The sequence below is a fragment of the Urocampus carinirostris genome, chromosome 11 (assembly GCF_059441175.1).
Source record: "Urocampus carinirostris isolate Australia breed hairy pipefish chromosome 11, RoL_Ucar_1.0, whole genome shotgun sequence".
Taxonomy (NCBI): domain Eukaryota; kingdom Metazoa; phylum Chordata; class Actinopteri; order Syngnathiformes; family Syngnathidae; genus Urocampus; species Urocampus carinirostris.
The window spans coordinates 35,418,868-35,438,518 of record NC_142359.1 but is presented as its reverse complement, the minus strand read 5'-3'; the positions used below and the strand labels follow the sequence as shown (position 1 = coordinate 35,438,518).

Below are 19,651 nucleotides of genomic sequence, written 5' to 3'. Positions count from 1 at the left end.
TTTCAGGCTTGGAAATAAAATTGAAATACGAGTCTAATAAAACAAAACGAAACTGTACAAGTAAAATTGCCATTTACAATTCCATACCTGTCAACCTCCACGGCTCCATGACTGTACAAACTGTCGTATTTTTCCTTACAAAATAATCTTACACCATATTTTTTTCAAACGTGTTTATTTATGTAGTTTAACATGTTATATTGTACATGTGTTTAGTTATATCATCTCTCATCTCATCTCATCTCATCAGCTGCACCACTTATCCTCAGTAGGGTCGCAGGGGTGCTGGAGTCCATCCCAGCAATCATCGGACAGTGGGCAGGGGACACCCTGAACTGGTTGCCAGCCAATCGCAGGACACACAGGGACAGACAACTCGCTCGCTCATTCACACCTAGGGACAATTTGGACCGGCCAATCCACCTGAAATGCATGTTAATGGAATGTGGGAGGAAACCGGAGTGCCCGGAGGAAACCCACGCAAGCACGGGGAGAACATACAAACTCCGCACAGGAGGTCCGGTAGCTGGATTTGAACCCACACAGGAGGTTCCCAAAACCTTAGAACTGTGCCGCACACGCGCTAACCACTGCGCCGCCGTGCTGCCCCTTAGTTATATCATATATATTGTTAATTAACATTTTGTTGTGAGATACTGAGTTGCTCAACATGAATGAGGTTTATTATAAAAAAATAGTTCAAAAATTAATTAGCTTGGACGAAAAAATACATGCAAATACAATTAAGTACAATTTTCTTATTCAATTAATTCATTTTCTGCATTAAATTATTGTTGGTAATATACGGGCGCCTTGAGACTGGGAGGTCGCTGGTTCGCGCCTCGGCCGAGTCATACCTAAGACTTATAACATTGGTAAAATGGCGGCGCCCTCTGTTGGCTGCGGCTGCATCGGCTCGCTACAACGGGTCAGGTGTAGCGACATTTCGTTCTGTGTACATTGTTACAAAGAATGACAATACAAAGGAAATTATTATTATTATTATTATTATACTGATTAAAGGGATAACCACAGACCTGTCTACTTTTTATTTTCTCATTTTATACTTCTTTTCCTTAACTTCTTCATACAACATAATAATACGTAATATAATGCATCAAAGCAGGTGAGCCGTTTGAGAGCCGGCTCTTTAATGAGTTGAGCCGAAAAAGCCGGTTCTCTAAAGAGAGACGGACTTCCTTTTACTACATCAAACTGCTCGCTTTGTTTGCAACGGAAAAAAAAAAAGATACCGAGATAGAGGCTTCCGCGGCGAACTGGTTTGACTTGATTGATTTGCCGTTTTGTGAGTCGGTGTATACCGGATGGTACCCATCATTTGACAAATTTACGTTTTTTTCGTACAGATTTTCTCATATGTCGTACACGTCTTAAATTGCAAAATTAATGTACTTTGTACGACAAAACCGTACAGGTTGACAGGTATGCAATTCAGGGTAGCTGTGATAACACAGCCCTTCACAAAAGAGGCCAGACTTTCACAGTTGAACTTTTTCTTTTTATTATATAGATATTTATAGTATGTACAAACAAATATGTCAAAAGTCAGCAGGAGACAGCACCAAGTGAATAAGCAAAACCCCCCCCCAACGAAAGTGACGACAGATCCTGGTCTGTGTGAACTTTTACATTTTCTTGAAAAAAAAAAAAAAAAAAAAAAAAAAGACATTGCAGATGTCTAGGAAAGATGTCACCTGCATTGAGACACGTGCGCAAAGACGAAATTCAAGTTAGTAATCCTTATCAAGACATTAAAACGGGAACTGCAAATTGAGACAACCAACTAAATATCCTGCACTTATTAGAGTGAGACCGGGTGGCCACCGTCCAAATACATTCGGAATGTTCATTCTTTCGGCAAATGAAGGGGACGAGTCAGGAGATCATATCCAGTCTTGAAAAGCAAGACCGGTCCCTCCCGACATCCTCATACTGTGAAAAAATCAGAAGGTCGAAGGTCGGGCTTCTGTCCTGCACTTGAACATCGCCACCGAACGAAAAGCAATGCGCTCAAAAGCTAACGAGAGAATAACAGCTTCCATTGGACGGAGCATCTCAAATACAGTGACCTCAAGCAAACCACAAGAAACAAAAGTGGGATCAAAAGAATTATGATGGACAAACATGGTTTGTAACTGATAGAAACAATATTTACGAGGACTTCTTGGGTTTAGGTCAACAGTCTCAAAACTTAATTGAGTTTGGGGCCGCTGAAGCTCGGGTCCGGGTGAGTTTAGGGCAAATTGGGTTGTACCGTAGAAAAAGCGCCATTAAAAATAATTTGCTGTTGTTAAAGAGAGTGTTCGTCCACTAGAAGTCGCTGTAAGGTGTAGTGCGACCAAAAATGAGTCCAAGGAGGACTACAAAGAACCCATTTTCTTTCGCTTTTTATTCAGCCTTTCACAAAGTAAGACTAAAATAAAGGGAAAAAAATATTTTTTTTGCAGGAATAACAAATAGGGTAGAAGAAATAAGGAAAAACGGGAAGAAAAAGAAAATTAGGGGAAAGAAAGCAAAAGGAATTGGAGATAAAGGAAAATTGAAAAAAATTGAATTTTTTTCTCTCTTTATTTTTCACTTTTCTTGAGTTTTATTTTTGTCTTAATTTTTCTTTTTTAAATGTTCTCTTTTATCCCGTCCTATTTTTCTTCATTTGTTTTTTTCCTTCTTTTTAAAAGTAATAGTAATTTTTATTATTTATTTGATTTTTTATCTATTAATATTGATTAGTTTAAAAGTGCATTTTTGTCACATTGAGTCTCCGTATATTGTATTCTTCCGTTGAGCTTTTAGAGCTCGTTTTCAGTTGTACGACAGAATACAGCGACATCTAGTGGGCAAATAACACACACTATCCCTTTAACGTTCATATTACAGCAGGGGCCTCAAACTATCCTCCGGGGGCTGTGAGTTTGAGACCCCTGGTTTGGACAGACCAAAGACATTAACCGACGCCAGCACAAGAGTTTGAATGCACACAGTGAGTGTGGACAGGACAGACTCAGCACGCCGAGACGCTCACACCGACATACATTGAGCAGGCAAGATAACCGTTTCCTCCCCAGAGTACACACATGATTTCTTTAAAGTACTATTGGGCAAAATATGACCGCTTTTGTCAACGAGAGGTCCTAAAAATACCTTCTCTCATACAAGAATTGGGCCAAATCTTACGGCCACACTTCCACATTTTTATTAAACCTTCATTTGCCACAAAATTAGGTGCTAACTTAGTGCTTCTCAAATAGCTGGCCATGTCAACCTCTGAGGGTTTTTATTTTTCAACTCTCCTAGAATCAAGTGCAACCGCACATCCACTACACTAGGGGGCAGTGGCACACTCATTTTTTCAAAGGTTGGGGAAGGGTGGTTTCTGAGATGTTTTCTTCTTCCAAGGGGGGGGGGGGGCATGACAGAAACTAATTGAGAAGCACTGTGTTAACTTAACATGTTCCTTAATTGAGACCTTTGAGAACCCCTGTAAAATGTTACTTTTACACTGTCCGAGAATTAAGTGCAACTGCACCTCCACTACACTAGGTGGCAGTGGCACACTCATTTGGGGGGGACTTGGGAGGTTTACTTCTTCCTAGGGGGCATGACAGAAACGCAACATGTTCTTCAATTCAGACCTTTGACAACCTCTGTAAGATTTTATTTTTTCAATGTCTTAAAATAAAGTGAGTTTGGGACCTGAAGTGACGGAGACAAAGGACACCCGTTGCGGGCGGGACGAGACGACTTTCACACAGGGGACAGAATCGAAGGGGACCGGAAAACGGCGATCGGGGCCCGCGGGGAGAGCTGCCCTTTAACAGCAGCCTCCTCCCGACTGCCTGACAGGAGTGCTGTCGATTTTCATATTGGGCTTGTCGCCGCCCGCCGTGGCCCCGGGGCCCATGCGCTTCTTGATCTCCGCCGCCATGCTCATGAAGGACTGCTCCACGTTGGTGGCGTTCTTGGCGCTCGTTTCCAGGAACGGAATGGACAAAGAGTCGGCGAACTCCTGCCAAAGCATAACAAAGTTGGCGTTATGTCGATGCCCCCCGAAAAACCCTCAATGTCAAATAAAGCTGCAACTACTAATAGATCAAATCAATTAACATCAAACATTAAAAGCGTTGGCAACTAATAAGATCATCGATTCGTTGTATCCCTCAATTGAGGAGCCACGTAGTACGTTAAATCAACGCAACTAAGAGTGCACACCATTCCGTTGTCTTAAGTTTTTATTTTACATCTTTTTTTATTGAACATTGCATCATTACAAACAAAACTGGCATGAAAGTTTCAACATTGTAGTGTTTGACTGTTTCATTGTGATACAAAGTTAAAGGTTAGAGGTGCCCTTTTAAAGATTAATGTTAAATATTTCTCTGTTAGGGATGTGTTAACAATGCTGAATTAAAAGAGCCTTAAGGCTTTATTTCCATTACACCTACCTGCTTACTTTAATTAGGCCTGTTCGGAGCAGAACAAACCCCTAAAAAGAAAAGTTTATTTGAGCATCTAAGAAATAAACGCAAAGCATGTGTTACTCTGCTGCCATCTCCTGGCTTAAACTTATGATTGCAAGCTTTAGTTTTCAAATGAAGCACCCAATCTTTAATACATTTTGAGGGAACAGAAAGTGCTGCAGGATGACAGAAAAGAACATAAGAAAATAATTAAATCAAATAAATGAAAAAGATAAATAACAATGACAATAGTATCCCCAAACAAGAGGCAGATCATTTTCATAATGTAAATGTTAATCATATTCAAAGATTTAAGCCAAAAACAAATTTGCTGACAAAATTGGGTTTAATATATTTTTCGTGGATTTTTAGTGGATACGAATAATTGCTACACATACAATTAAATGTATTGCTCTTTCTTTTTGTATGATAAGTCCAAACATAATATATTTGGATAAGGTGGTAGGAAAAGAGTATTTTGCGTATTTGGAGCTGTGTAGCAAACATTTGTATGCATTTGTGTCAAAGTTGTCACGTGGAATTATTTTTATTATAGAATATTCTTTTGTTTCGGCACTAATCGGTCCAAAACTTCAATTTTTGAATACGGATAAAATTAAAAATGTATTTAAGAAATCCAATTCATCAATTGGAAATTTTTTTTTGACTGATTCATTGATTATAAAGACAATAGTTGCAGCTCTATTGTAAAAGGTCGTGGAGTAACAGAATACATGTAACGGCATTCCGAAATCAGGATACAAAAAGAAAAGTACCGTATTTTCCGCACTATAGGGCGCACCGGGTTATAGGGCGCACCCCGAAAAAATAGTTTTTGGTCCTATATTTGACATACATAAGACGCACCGGATTATAAGGCGCTACAATGGGAACGCCGACAAAACAGTCAGATAGTTCAGTCAAACTTATTACCCCCTTAACATTCCCAAAGCTTGCAAAGACGCAAATACGTGTCGAGAACACGTGCGGATGTGGTGTCCGTACGATGTCACTCAAATGCATCGTTCCAAATATCATTCGGAAGGTTAAAGTCTTGGGATTCAAGAAATGCCAACCATTCCTTAGTTCCTATTTTCTTTTTCGCTCGCAACTTTACTGTGCATATGACAATGAACACTTGGAATTTAGTTTAATTTAAAAATAGACACTCCATTCCATCCATTATCTGCACCGCTTATCACAGAAACATCGAGTTCAGTCTGGAACAAGATACAGGGAAAATATATAGCCAGAGTAGCTCACCGAAGTCGTTGTGTTCAATAATAATGTGCAGCCATGGTCCTCTTATATCCGTGAGTTTAGTAAATCCAGGAGAATAAAATATTTACAAATACAGAATAGTAAAAAATGCTTTTTGTATGCCGTCAACCACGTGCTATACACATTCATCTTTTTCGGCCAATTTCAGGCTATGTTTTGCCGCTTCAGCCTATGCCAGCCTGTAAATGATAAAAAGGATCCGCCCCTTGACCTCCGAATAACTTTAGCCAATAGTGATCGATTCAACTGATGATTGACACATTGGTTAGCCAATGAAACGCCGGTAAATAAATCCCAGCATACACCGCGGACTACTTGGCGTTCGGGGGAAAATCTAGTCGGCGGCTGCAAGTTAGTTGGAAGACTTTGCGACTTAATATTGATCCATAAATAAGGCGCACTGTATTATAAGGCGCATGGTCAGCTTTTGAAAAAAAGAAAGGCTTTTAGGTGCTCCTTATAGTGCGGAAAATACGGTAGTTGTATTCCATTACAGTTACAGAAGCAAAATTTAATCAAATTACAGGTATATTTAGTTAAAATGAGGATTACGATTTTATTTAAAAAAATGTTTTGTATACAAAATGCGCTGATATAAGAATTGTGTCCTAATTTTAATCACTGACACATGAGAGACAGAGAGATAGAGATATGTTTTACACATACACAGGAGCTACGCGCATAATCGGCACTTTATCCACCACTGCATCTTTGCGTTTTACAGGTAAAAGCACATTTCTTTTTGTATTTATTTTATATCGCCTTCAATGTAGCACTCATTTTGTTAAAATTGCGTGGGCCTGCAGTTTCGTGAGGCAGCTAATGGCCGCATATTGGGCACTAGGTCAAGTCATGTTTATTTGTAAAGCCCTTAATCAGAAGGAGTCTCAAAGGGCTGCACAGACCATAGACTATTATTACACCATCCTTATCTAAAACCTACATGAGGACAAGGAAAAACTCAAAAACCTCAAAATGAGGAAAATGAAGAAACCTTGAGAAGGGACCGCACATAAGGTATCCCCCTTCCAGGATGACCAGGCTGCAATGGATTTTCCAATAACAAATTATACACAGATATTGTCAACAGGAAATATAGGTTATTCAAATGCTATAGAACAGAAGTGTGTTTTAAGTCTAGATTTAAACAGTTCCACTGAGGTTGCAGATCGAATCTCAGGGGGAAGAGCATTCCATAACACCGGGCAGAAGGTTGCTCGCGAGTGATGCATTCATGGACACTTAGTAAATATGAATCTTATATTTGTATTTTGCAGTTAATAGTTGTTCGAAATGCAGATCACTGTATTGTTACTTTGTGATACTGATGTACTTAGCCTTGTAAATCTGAATATTTTCAAGAGGTTTGGCATTCCCATTTCAAACAAGTAAAAATGTTTGTTGGAAATTCATAGAGTGAACAATCGGCGTGTTTAAAACAACAGAGGGTTCTTAATGTCCTCTTAATGTAAAATAAAGCAGAACATATCTTGTCTGCCGTGTGAAAAAGAAAAAAAGATTCTTGCTTCATAACTATATTTAGCGGTTAAAATTCGCAACTACCAAACCTTGGTTTCTTCCAATTATTTTTTCAATGTTACATTGTTCATTTATGTTGATCACAATTAAGTAATTTTATTTATATTATTTTTGTCTTTTATTAGCATATTTGGTATCGGGGTAACCCAAAAGCAATCCAGTTACAATACGTCAATATTATAGTATTCTGATAAAAAAATGTCAACCAGTAACTAGTAATGGTATCGGATTACATTTTCAAATAATCCTCCTACAATCCTGAACACAGTACTTTTTGTTTTCTTCACTCTTTTCTCGTGTTAGTTTTTAGTTAACAGGCCCCATGTTGGCGTGTCTAAAATTAGCTGTAAAATACAGTAAAAACAATATTATAGCATCCAAAAGAATTATGTAAATACATATAATGTTCCTTTGTCACCTGACTATTACCGGTACTTAGGGGTTACACAACCTATTGCAATTTTTTTAAATTTATATTTTAGGGCCATCATTACCCTAAACAAGCGTACAAGACTAAAAAAAAAGAATATATCCTGCCTATCAATAGAAAAAGGGGTACACAGTTATCCGTCATTTTTTGCGGGGGTCACATTCTAAAAATGTCATGCAATAGCCAAAACCAGTGAAGTAGAAAGCTTTATTTATTTATATTTCAGGAAGATACCCAATTCACAGGCGCAATCATTTGTTTGACAAATAAAAGTAATGTACTTTCTAAATATTTTTTTATAAACAGCTTCTGTACTGTCAAATCATAATGCTTGCTTTTTTATTGCACAACTGTATGGATTAAGGAAATGATCCACTAAATTTATTTGTATAGCCCTTAATCACAAGAAGTCTTACAGGGCTGTAAATTCTCTTAACAAATTTGGAATTACAAAAAACTTTGGATTGTTTTCAAAGACATTGAATTGATTTGTCTTCATTATCGTTGACATCAATTTTATAAAACATCACATGCAACAAGATTGGACACAGCTAGGGGAAGATATGCTTTGGCATAAGCAACAAAAGTACGATGAAAATACTACTACATGAAGTGTTTAATTTGTGTACATTATCGGTGCCATTCACCTCGCAGGCTCAACAAGGCGGCCATGCCCTTAAATATACATCTTAACGCACTTTTAAGAGGCTGGCATGTGATCACATGAAGCATTAAAGTACAGTAAATGAGTGTCAAGGGGAGACCATTCGGACAAAGCCCATCTTTAATTCAGAAACACTGGATTTTCTGAGCATTTATAAACACATCGTCACAGAAAACTGGTCATTATCCACATGGACACTGGGGCCCCCTACATAGTTATTTAAGGCGGGCCGATGCATATTAATCCGAGCAAAAGGAATCAGTCGTAGAGTTGGTACATTCGTCTTACTCGCTCTTGCTCTGCTGTCAAGGGATTCGATCTGCAACCTCAGTGGAAGTGTTTAAATCTAAGTTTAAAACACACTTGTGAACGATGTTGACCTTCGTACTCTTGTCTTCTTGTCCCTGAGGGAGAAGGATGAGCCTGGTTGATGCACTGTGCTTGCATTTTGAGCAATCGTATCGGCACTTGGACCGGAACAGGAATCTGTTATAACCTATATTTTGTATTGATGATATCTGTGTATTGTCTGTTGATGCCCTTGCAACATCTATTGCCTCCTGCTAATTCTGGAAGGGGGATTCCCTCATTTGCAGCCCCTTTTCCAGGTTTCTGCATTTTTCTCATGCTGGGGTTTTTGATTTATTTTCTTTCACTCATGTAGGTCTTAGATAATAAGATGGTGTAATGGTAGTCTGTAAAGCCCTTAGAAAGATCTTGTGATTAAGGGTTGTATGAATCAACTTGACTTGACTTATTTTGTCATTTATTGCACATATTTTGCAACTTAATTCTTTTTGAGCCGAGCCACAAAATGCTTCATAATGCTTCTAGTATGAAAACACAAACATGAATACGAGAAAGCCCACAAGGTTGCTGCTTACTTTGGCTGTTGTATAGTCCACCACTTTTTTAGTGGTCAGGTCGCACTTGTTGCCCACCAGAAGCTTGTTAACATTCTCGCTGGCAAAACGGTCAATTTCGTGAAGCCACATCTTGACGTTACTGTAGGATTCCTTCAACGACAGATGTAAACCCCGTTACAAAGAGAGTTAGAAATAAATAAAAAGGATAATTCAACGTTCAATAAAATTTTAAAATTTGATGGTAAACAAATTGCAGTAAATATTTGATGGTATAACCAAAATACAAAACGAAATAAATTAGTTCAAGTAACGAACAATGATATGTTATACTCAGTTTCAAATAATTTTTGTATAAAAGGCATCAAAAACATCATGTCAAGAACCCATGTCTTTTCTCATTGCTCGCTGTGGCCAGAGCACACATGTCAGGGAAGACAACAGGATCCGAGGTTATGAATAGCGGTTCTTAGCAAGACATTGTTTGGATTACCAAATCTCCTTTCTTCCTTTTGACTCCACCTAGTGACGGTGTAAATTACAATGAATAAAAAACCTTAACTAGACTAGTTTTGGAACGTTTGTTTCGGGTTTTCTTTGCAGTTATAAAATGTTGCATTAATGCACTAAGAAAATATTGCTAATTGTAACAGATTATAAAATTCAAAATAAAATTACAATCTCCTTTAAATAGTTCATGTCTCTGTTGATTATATTTTTTAAATATTGTTACTTGACCTATTCCTGTGTGAAGTTATTTTTATTAGATCGGGTTACGAGCAGTCACCCTCTCATGTTCCTTAACAAGTAGCAGCAAAAACCTCAACTTTTGTCAAAATGTATTCCTGAAAAAAAAAAAAAAAAAAAAGAATTAATAAATTTTTGTGTTGGCCTTTCTTAAAGGCCAAGTTGTTCTCCCGGGCCGCGCGACGGAGCGAGTTCGGCGGACACGGCGTCACACGGCGCGACGCGAGAAAAGGCGGCGGACGTGATCGTCCGACGACCCCAGTAGCGCGGCGCGACGACAGGTGGCCGGCCGCGTGCGGCGGGTGAAAGGCGGCGGACGTGCGCGGGACCCCCGTAACTGGGGAATCCCCCTCGGTTGACGACCCTAGCAGGGCGCGCCGTTGTGGTCTCCCGGCGCGCGGTTTCGGTGCGGCTTCTGCTTCACCGCCCCCCCTAACCCCACAGGTCCCTCCCAGCTACCCCTTTCCCCCGCGGCCGCCCGTCCGTCGGCCGGAGCCATCGAGGGCTGTGTAGCGCGCGCGTGGGCCGCTAACAGCGGCCTCCACGCCAAGCACCCGACCCGCTCGGCTTGTCGCGGTGTCGTGCGTATCGCGCCCGAAAGTACCCGCGCCGCGGGTTAGGGGCTCGCTCGCGGGAGCGACCGAACGGCACCCACGGTGCGGCGCAAATAAAAACCCTGTCGTGAATTTGTCTCCGATCGTCCCGGGCGGACGTAAAATCGCCCAGCTGTACGACTCTTAGCGGTGGATCACTCGGCTTGTCAGTCGATGAAGAACGCAGCTAGCTGCGAGAACTAATGTGATTTGCAGCTGCAATTGGCTGGCAAGCAGTTCAGGGTGTCCCCTGCCCACTGCCCGGAGATGGCTGGGATGGGCTCCAGCCCCCCCGCGACCCTACTAAGGATAAGCGTTGCAGATAATTACATAAGATTTTTTTTTTTTTTTTTGAAGGGTCGTCGCTACTTCGCAGATTTTCACTTTTAGCGGGTGGTTTTGCTCCCCATTAACCGGATCTAAAAAAATAATAATTTCCCCCCCCCAAAAAAAGGTGCGCCGCTACTTCGCGGGTGGTTTTGGTCCCCATTAACCGCGATAACCAAGGTCTTACTGTATAGCACATACCCATTGATTTGGGATTCCCTAAATTGGAGAATATCAAAATTGTGTTTCTTTACTTATTACTCAACTTTCTTCTCATTCATTTGAATTATCATTGGATCTAAAGTATCTAAAATTCTATCGCTGCGCATAAAAAGAGTCGAGACGGCCAAGTCGGAAGGCGACTTAAAGCCTGTGCCGAAAGTGCGAGGAAGGTATTGCGCATTTGGTCGCTGAGGTTAGGTTTGCAAGGTTGAGAGGACTGCACTGGCACCGAGGGGGAAATTGCCCCCGACCCTTTGGGTGAAGCGGTGACCAGGCGAACTCTACCAGAGACAACCACGTGCACTGACCCTCCTCTTGGGCTCGGGGTAGGCGGGCGCGAAGGCGGGTGACTTTAAGGGGGCATACCAGAACTGTCAGGGGGGGCCAAGCGGCACACCGCTGTGACGGGTTCTGGACGTCAGCCAGCTGGGTGACTCCACCCACTGGTACAGCCAGAACCCAAATATACTTGAAATCACCAAAACGGGTAAAACCTACACTTTCCCATCCCAAAGTTACTCTTACAAAGACAGCGGGTTAGAGATTGGCTAAAGCTCCAACTTAATACTGCATTTTCGAAAACGTGGAAATATGGAATTTTTTAGGCCAACACATTGCATTTATTGGTCAGGGGTCGATAAAGTCGGAGAAAATGTAAAATAACTTTAAGACACGAAGTACCATACTTTTGTTAGTTTACTTAATAACAGTCATTAGTTTTCTCACACAGATAGGGAAAAAATAAGACTTTTGAGAATTAAATTTGAGACTTGTAACATTTTTTAGACATTTTTCATGGCCAAATTTGCGGTTATCACATTCAAGACTTGTTTTTAAGACCTCGCATGAATCTTGAGTAAACATTTAGTCATTAAACTGAGATAGGAATAAAACAAGGTTATTAAACAAATATTAAACAAACTTAACTATGCATGCAACATCCTGAACCAAATAAGAGTGTTATTTTACTGTAATGTATCTTAAATGTTGTATATTGTCGTGTTTACTGATCATTATTTATTTAATACAGTCTTGTGTTCAAATTCATTTGGACTCTGGCGTCTTCTCTATATTTTTTAACACTCATCAAACCTGAAACTAGTCCAGTAGCTTTTCATCCCACTGATCACAGCATAGGTGCTACATAGACACACCTCAAGTTTATACTTGAAAGCCCACCAAAGTATGTCTTCTTGCCTACCTGGTCTGTCACGTCATACACCACAATGATGCCATGTGCGCCACGGTAGTAGCTGGAGGTAATGGTGCGAAACCTCTCCTGACCCGCCGTGTCCCACTGATAAAAGATATGGCAATTTAAACACAGTAATTAGGGGGCCGGCCTATCTTAACGAATGCGTGCATGCTCACAATCTGCAGTTTGATGGTCTTGCCGTCCAATTCGATGGTTCGAATCTTAAAGTCCACGCCGATGGTGCTGATGTAATTATCAGTGTAAGTGTCATCCTGTGACGTGGGCAAAGATAAGATTAATAAAATGCTGCGTCAACCTTTTTTTATCCGCTTGTGTTTGTGGCACTCACAGCAAAACGAAGCAACAGGCAGGATTTGCCAACTCCGGAGTCCCCAATAAGCAGCAGCTTAAACAGATAGTCGCTGGAATGAATAAAACATGTCAGGGATCTGCATTTGTTTATTAGTTAGGTGGACTCACAAACGTTTCAAATGCAGAGCAATACTAAAGAAAAAACACAAAAATAGAAACTAATTTAGTCAACATTTTAGGGCAGGGGTCGGAAACCTTTTTGACCCAAAGAGCTATAATAAAACAAAATATTTTGTTACGTTTGATGATTCGGTTAAATCTGTTAAATAACAATAATACCAGAGCATGTATCAATACATCACGTAAAATTCCGACTCTAAGCCCCGACTTTTCCCCCAAGCTTTTAACCCTGCGGCTTATCCAATGTTGCAGCTAATTTATGCATTAACTAGCAGCCGCCAGGAGCGCCGGAGCAGTAAAAGTAATAGTGAGACACGAGGAATATGTGCGTCGAGGACAAGGCAAGTTTGATGTAACTTTGCACCATAGCTATGTGCGGCCTAAATATGTACAAAATGTTTTTTCCTTTAAAAATGTACTTCGTGCTGCTTGTAAAACAGGTGCGCTCTATATCCTAATTTAACAGTATATCACTTTAAACTTCTCTACCTCCTGCAGTTCCTAAGATCGATGAGGCTCCTTTTGACCGTCATTTCTTTCGTAAATAACGGTTTCAAATCATAGTTTTCTTTTGTAAAAATGTCACATAATAATGCAAACAAAATGATTATGGATCCAATTCCCTTCTGTGCAGTTAGCATGAGCAAGAGAGGGGAACGTGCTGCGCGTGTAGATTCGCCGGCCCTTTCATTTACCCAATCAAAGTGCTCTGTGTGCTTGGCTGGCGTTTTGGGGTATTTACAATTTGTTCTGTGGCTTATCCTCGTAAAGTTTCTCGATAGTGAATATACATTGTTTAGTATGGGTTCCCTATAAAAGATTCTTTAGTGACATACAGCCAAAACGGGGTGTTGGTGTGACGCCCTGTCTGTAAATGTAGTTGAAACTCTGCCCTATATATATTGGACCAAAAACCCCTTTATGTATGTGTTGCTCTGGCTTCTGACGAACGTCAATTGAAATGATGCTCAAGAAATAATGCATGAGCCAAAAATGTATCTCCAAACCATTACAGTGGGACCTTGGTTATCGCGGTGAATGGGGACCAAAATCACCCGTGATAAGTGAAAATCCGTGAAGTAGCGGCGCACCTTTAAAAAAAAATATTATTATTATTTTTTAGACCCGGTTAAAGGGGACCAAAATCACCCGTGAAAAGTGAAAATCTGCGAAGTAGCGACGCCCCATCAAAAATGCTTAAAAAAAAAAATATTTTTTTTTTACACATTATTTTATTTTATTATTATTATTTTTTAGACCTGCGAAGCTCTGAACCCGCGAACGTGGAACCACAAAGTAATGCCAGCCCTTCAAAAAAAAAAAAAAAAAACACATTGACATTATTTTATTTTATTATTATTTTTTAGGCCCGCGAAGCTCTGAATCCGCGAACGTCGAAGCGCGAAGTAGCGAGGTCCCACTGTATGTACTCATGAAGAGCCATAAGTTTTAGGGCAACGAAGAAACCAGAGAAGCCTTAAAGTGTGGCATTGACACAGAAGGATTCTATGACAAGTGTGGGAGTGGGTCTCATTTCAGAGGCCACTCAGGCATCAAACATCTGCTACCTGCTGTATCGTCTAACCGGCTGCTGAAGCCAGGTCACCGTCTTCATGCTCGCTAATGTACAATTCAAGTATTGTTGAAGTCACCTGTTTGTTAGAAAGTCAGAAAAATATAAGATGGATCGAAAGTCAGAAATTAGCAGCTTGTTTACGCAATTGATACCAAAACTATATTACTGTGGCATCTTTTCATACGAGCTTAATACGATCGTGCTTGTAGCACAAATTGCTTGTGTAATGAGCAAATTTTCCCGATATTAAACAATTAAAAACTACCGTATTTTCCGCACTATAAGGCGCACCTAAAAGTCTTAATTTTTTTCAAACGCTGACCATTCGCCTTAAAATACAGTGCGCCTTATATATGGCTCAATATTAAGTCGCAAGGTATCGCAACTTACGCAACAGCCGCCGACTCGATTTTCCCCCGAACGTGGAGAAGTCCGCGGTGTATGCTGGGATTTATATACCGGCGTTTCATTGGCTAACCAACGTGTCAATCATCATTTGAATCGATCGCTATTGGCTGAAGTTATTCGGAGCCTCGGATAGGCTAGAGGGCCAAAACAAACCCTGCAATTGGCCGAAAAAGATGTGTCAATCATCAGTTAAATCGATCGCTATTGGCTGAAGTTATTCGGAGCCTCGGATAGGCTAGAGGGCCAAAACAAACCCTGCAATTGGCCGATAAAGATTACTGTATTAGCAAGCTTGCTAAAGTACGCCATAAAGAAACATGTTTCATTAGTCTGTATTTGTAAATATTTTACTCTCCTGGATTTACTTCACTCACGGTTGTAAGAAGACCATGGTTGCGTATCATTATTGAACGTGAGAACTTAGGTGAGCTATGCGGCTTTATATTTTCCCGGTATCTTGTTTTAGAACGATCTTGATGTTGCTGTGATGAGTTGAGTGAATTAAACTTAATTCCAAGTGTTTATTGTCATATGCACAGTAAAGTTGCGAGCGAAAAAGAAAATAGAAACTATGGAATGGTTGGCATTTCTTGAATCCCAAGACTTTAACCTTCCGAATGATATTTGGAACGATGCATTTGAGTGACATTGTACGGACACCACATCCGCACGTGTTCTCGACACGTATTTGCTTCTTTGCAAGCTTTGGGAATGTTAAGGGGGTAATAAGTTTGACTGAACTATCTGACTGTTGTGTCGACGTTCCCATTGTAGCGCTTTATAATCCGGTGCGCCTTATCTATGGAAGATATAGGACCAAAAACTATTTTTTGGGGGTGCGCCCTATAACCCGGTGCGCCCTATAGTGCGGAAAATACAGTAATTGGCCCATTCCAAACCTCCCAAAAACATCCAAGTTAATCGTGAAGAGCTATCAAATACATCTTTCAGATCACGAAAAACACCTTTAATTAGTAATTTAAAAAATACAGCAATATGATAATTAAGACATTGTAACAAAATAAAATGAGAGTTTATTATGAGCACTAATCATGAAGGAGGTCAGCGCAACTGACTTGTGTGCGTGGTGCGGAGGAATGTGAGGGGAGTGCGGGAGGATTGACCTATCAATTTATACATTTTCCCCATATTTGAATTTTTTTTTGATCATTTCAAATTGTGTATTCCATGTAACATTTTTCGGTACAGAGGGATTTTTTTTCTTAAAAAACAGATTATCTTGCTCATTGGTTTTAATCCGGATCTTGATCACTGGTAGCAGAGGACCATGTCATCATAGATTGCTCATAAAGACGAAGTCTGCGAAAGTATAATAAGCAATACCAAATGTATCGCAAGAGGGGAAAGAACCAAGAAGGCTGCAGAAAGAGTTGTACGAGTTGGTAAATAAAATAAACGCCTTTAACAAAATTCCCATTGTTTATATTCTACGTAGTCTTACTGTCAAAAAAATGCTGCCTTGTTGTGTTTGGAAGATTGAATATTGCTTAATAAGAAGGACTTGCAATCATTAATAAGAGGAGATATCGGAAAAAGTTTAAGGGTATGAGATCGAAAGACTTGATATGTTAACATATACTGTACACTTAAAAGTTACTGTAGCTTTAAATGAATGTACACACAAAATTTTAACCGAACATTTTTTTGCCTGCAGTGGTTTGAGTGCGCAATCTGTATGACCCGATGCTGGTGGTGAACAATCTCGAGCAGTCTTTTTTGGTAGCCTCTGGGACTGCCTGTAAGTTGGATGTTCCGCAGCATGCAGAGCAAGATAGTTGTTCCAAATAGATCTCGTAATGTCTACTGAAATTCTCGTATTAAAAGAGTTTCTCATATCAAGAGTTAACACTCTATAGTGACCCCTTGCTACGGATAACCCTAGTTTACGCCTTTGGGCTTGAATTGTCTGAAATGTCATTGATATCAATGTATTGTGCTATGTTTATGAGCAGACAGCACACAGCAAATGCTATACAAGGGGCAGGGAGGGCTTTGCGTGTTGGGTGGGTGACTATATGTGCCCGACTGTGATCGGATGGTGTATGCTGTCAGTCAAAGAGCGGGGCGAATGCACAAGTCAATGTGTCCATCCAAAACAAACGGGGAAAAATGGCGACAGCTCGTAGCTTTAGCAACATGTTAAATTGAAACAAAAGTCATCAATTTAATTAGACAGTCATCAGCTGATGCTCAGTTGATTGTTATAGGGTCCGGGATACAACTGAGGCGGTGTAAGGAGAGGCAAGAGCAAGGATGCAAGTCTAGCCTACTGCTACAGCTAGGCAAACAACTCCCTTGAGCCACTCCTGCAGAGCCTGTAACTCTCCAATGTCAGATTCATTAACCCATGATACGGGTGACCTGGAGTTACAACTCGTGGGAAACTGCTACATTCGGGATGGTTGTATTTAATGACGGCAGAGACCTGGCTGAAGTTGAAGTTACCGGATGCTAGCGTGCAGCTAGCTGGCCGCAATCAAAATCGCTTTCTGACTGTGAAAGGAAAACCCCTACACTTTTGTTGTATTTTTGTATAAAGACAATTAAGATTATTCATACACTAGCAAATCTGTGTTATGTGTTTTTATTTGTAGATTTATAGTTGTTAATTTGTTGCAGTCGTGTACTCTCAGTCAGTAAGGGCATCATGAAAGGAGAAGCCCTCAAATTTTGTTGTACCTGTATAATGACAATAAAGACCATTCATACAACTGAAATTCTGTGTTCTAATTTGTAGAGCTACAGTTGTTGTTTTGGTGCAGTTGTCTAAAAAACTGAATTTCGAGGGAATTTTGACCCCTGGGTGGTTTTATCAAAGTGCGACACTACTTTGCTGATTTTCACTTTCCTGGTCCCTATTCACAGCGAGAACCTTGTCTATCTATGCCAGTTACGTATAATGACAAGCATAATATATCCTCTATATTACACTAAATGGCAGAAGAAAGAATACATGCGTGTCTACCTGTTGCCTTTTATAAAAAAAAAAAAACAACAAGCTAACTACTGCAAATTTGACGTTGACATCAATCTTCACACAGCCACGCCGTCAGTACTACCATTTCTTGTGACACTTTTAGCCAATAATGCCGGTTCTTCTTGATGCGACGTCAAAGCCACGCGAGGTGGTCATATGACATTTCCGGATAAAATGCCCTGTGGGCCAGCGCCGACATGCAATAAACATGATAGGTAACATGACAATAACATGAAAGACGCTGGGCGAGACAACGGTCCCACAGCTAAACGGGAATGTATTTTGAAGAAGGGGTATCGTAACCAGAACTGTACTTACTATTCGGGATTCATGGTGTCACTTGGGATGTTTGACTCTGTTTTCCTTCCTTCCTTCCTTCCTTCTTTCTTTCCTTTCTTCCTTCCTTCCTTCCGACTACGGCAAAATGGCTCGTTGGTCTGGTTGCCGAGGCACTCGGGTGGCCGATTAGGTGCTCCTGTGGCCGTCACTCGCTCAGTATTGAATCATATAACGTTCATTCCTCGCCGTCGGATCACGATCCGGCGTTTTTGACAGAAAAAAATACTAAGATGGAAAACGTTGATCCCCGTCGTCCTGTGACCGTTTCTCGTTCAAGGCTTCAACTGCCAAAGTGCGCATGTGCGGAAGTGGCGTAAGTTGACGTGTCGTTCCCGACAAAGTAGGCCACAATTTCTGCGAGATGTCATTTTATGTACGTACAGTATAGCAAAATGTTTTATCCACAAAAAAATACCCCCAATAAAAACGGTTATTCAAATTGTGTTCAATGAATTTGTTTTTGAGGTAAATCTTTAAATTTGATAAACACTACCATGTTCAAATGTTTTTATACCTGTCAACCTCCACGGCTCCATGCCCTTACAAACTGTCGTATTTTCTCTTGCAAAATACAAAATAATCTTACGCTATATTTTTTTCAAACGTATTTATTTATGTAGTTTAAAATGTTATATTGTACATGTGTTTTGTTATATCATATATATTGTTAATTAACATTTTGTTGTGAGATACTGAGTTGCTCAAAAAAAAGTTCAAAAATTAAGTAGCTTGGACGTTCACTGCAGAAGGAAAAAATACATGCAAATATAATAGAGTAGAATAATATTTTTTTTTTAATTCAAATTATTAATTCATTTTCTGCATTAAATTATTGTTGGTAATATACTGATTAAAGGGATAACCACAAACCTGTCTTTTTTCATTTTCTCCTTTTATACTTCCTTTTAATCTTAACTTCTTTATACAACATAATAATTCGTAATATAATGCATCAAAGCAAGTGAGCCGTATGAGAGCCGGCTCTCTTTAATGATTTAAGCCAAAAAAGCCGGTTCTCTAAAAAGAGACAGACTTCCTTTCACTACACAAACTACCACATGAAATCCGAGGCGGCAGACGCATGCGCACAGTCACATCAAACCGCTCGCTTTGTTTGCAACGAAAAAAAACGATACCGAGATGGAGGCTACCGCAGCGAACTGGTTTGACTTGATTGATTTGCTGTTTAGGTGATAGTCTGTGTATACCGGATGGTACCCATAATTGACAAATTTGCGTTTTTCCGCACAGATTTTCTTGTACGTCGTACACGTCTTAAAATGCATAATAAACGTACTTTGTACGGCAAAAACGTACAGCTTGACAGGTATGTTTTTACTATGCTTAAAGATTGGGTGCTTAGTTTGAAGTGTCCTCAAAACGTTGAAAGTTAAATATTTCTCTAATAAGCATGTGTTAATAATGTCCAAAAGACTTCAAAGGGCCATTGTGCTTTATTTTCCATTGCACCTATCTGCTTGTATCTTTTATTAGGCATG

General features: G+C 40.0%; 1 protein-coding gene across 1 annotated transcript; it reads right to left on the bottom strand.

The window, feature by feature from the left end:
* Positions 1 to 1,497: 1,497 nt before the first annotated feature.
* On the bottom strand, positions 1,498 to 18,490 carry rab1ba (zRAB1B, member RAS oncogene family a). Its single transcript, XM_088348486.1, has 6 exons — positions 18,132 to 18,490; positions 12,689 to 12,761; positions 12,516 to 12,611; positions 12,346 to 12,441; positions 9,277 to 9,408; positions 1,498 to 4,027 (listed from the first exon to the last, which is right to left on the bottom strand). The coding sequence occupies exons 1-6, from the start codon at positions 18,143 to 18,145 to the stop codon at positions 3,833 to 3,835; spliced, it is 606 nt and encodes a 201-aa protein (XP_088204612.1). The 5' UTR covers positions 18,146 to 18,490; the 3' UTR covers positions 1,498 to 3,832.
* Between the last annotated feature and the right edge of the window lie 1,161 nt (positions 18,491 to 19,651).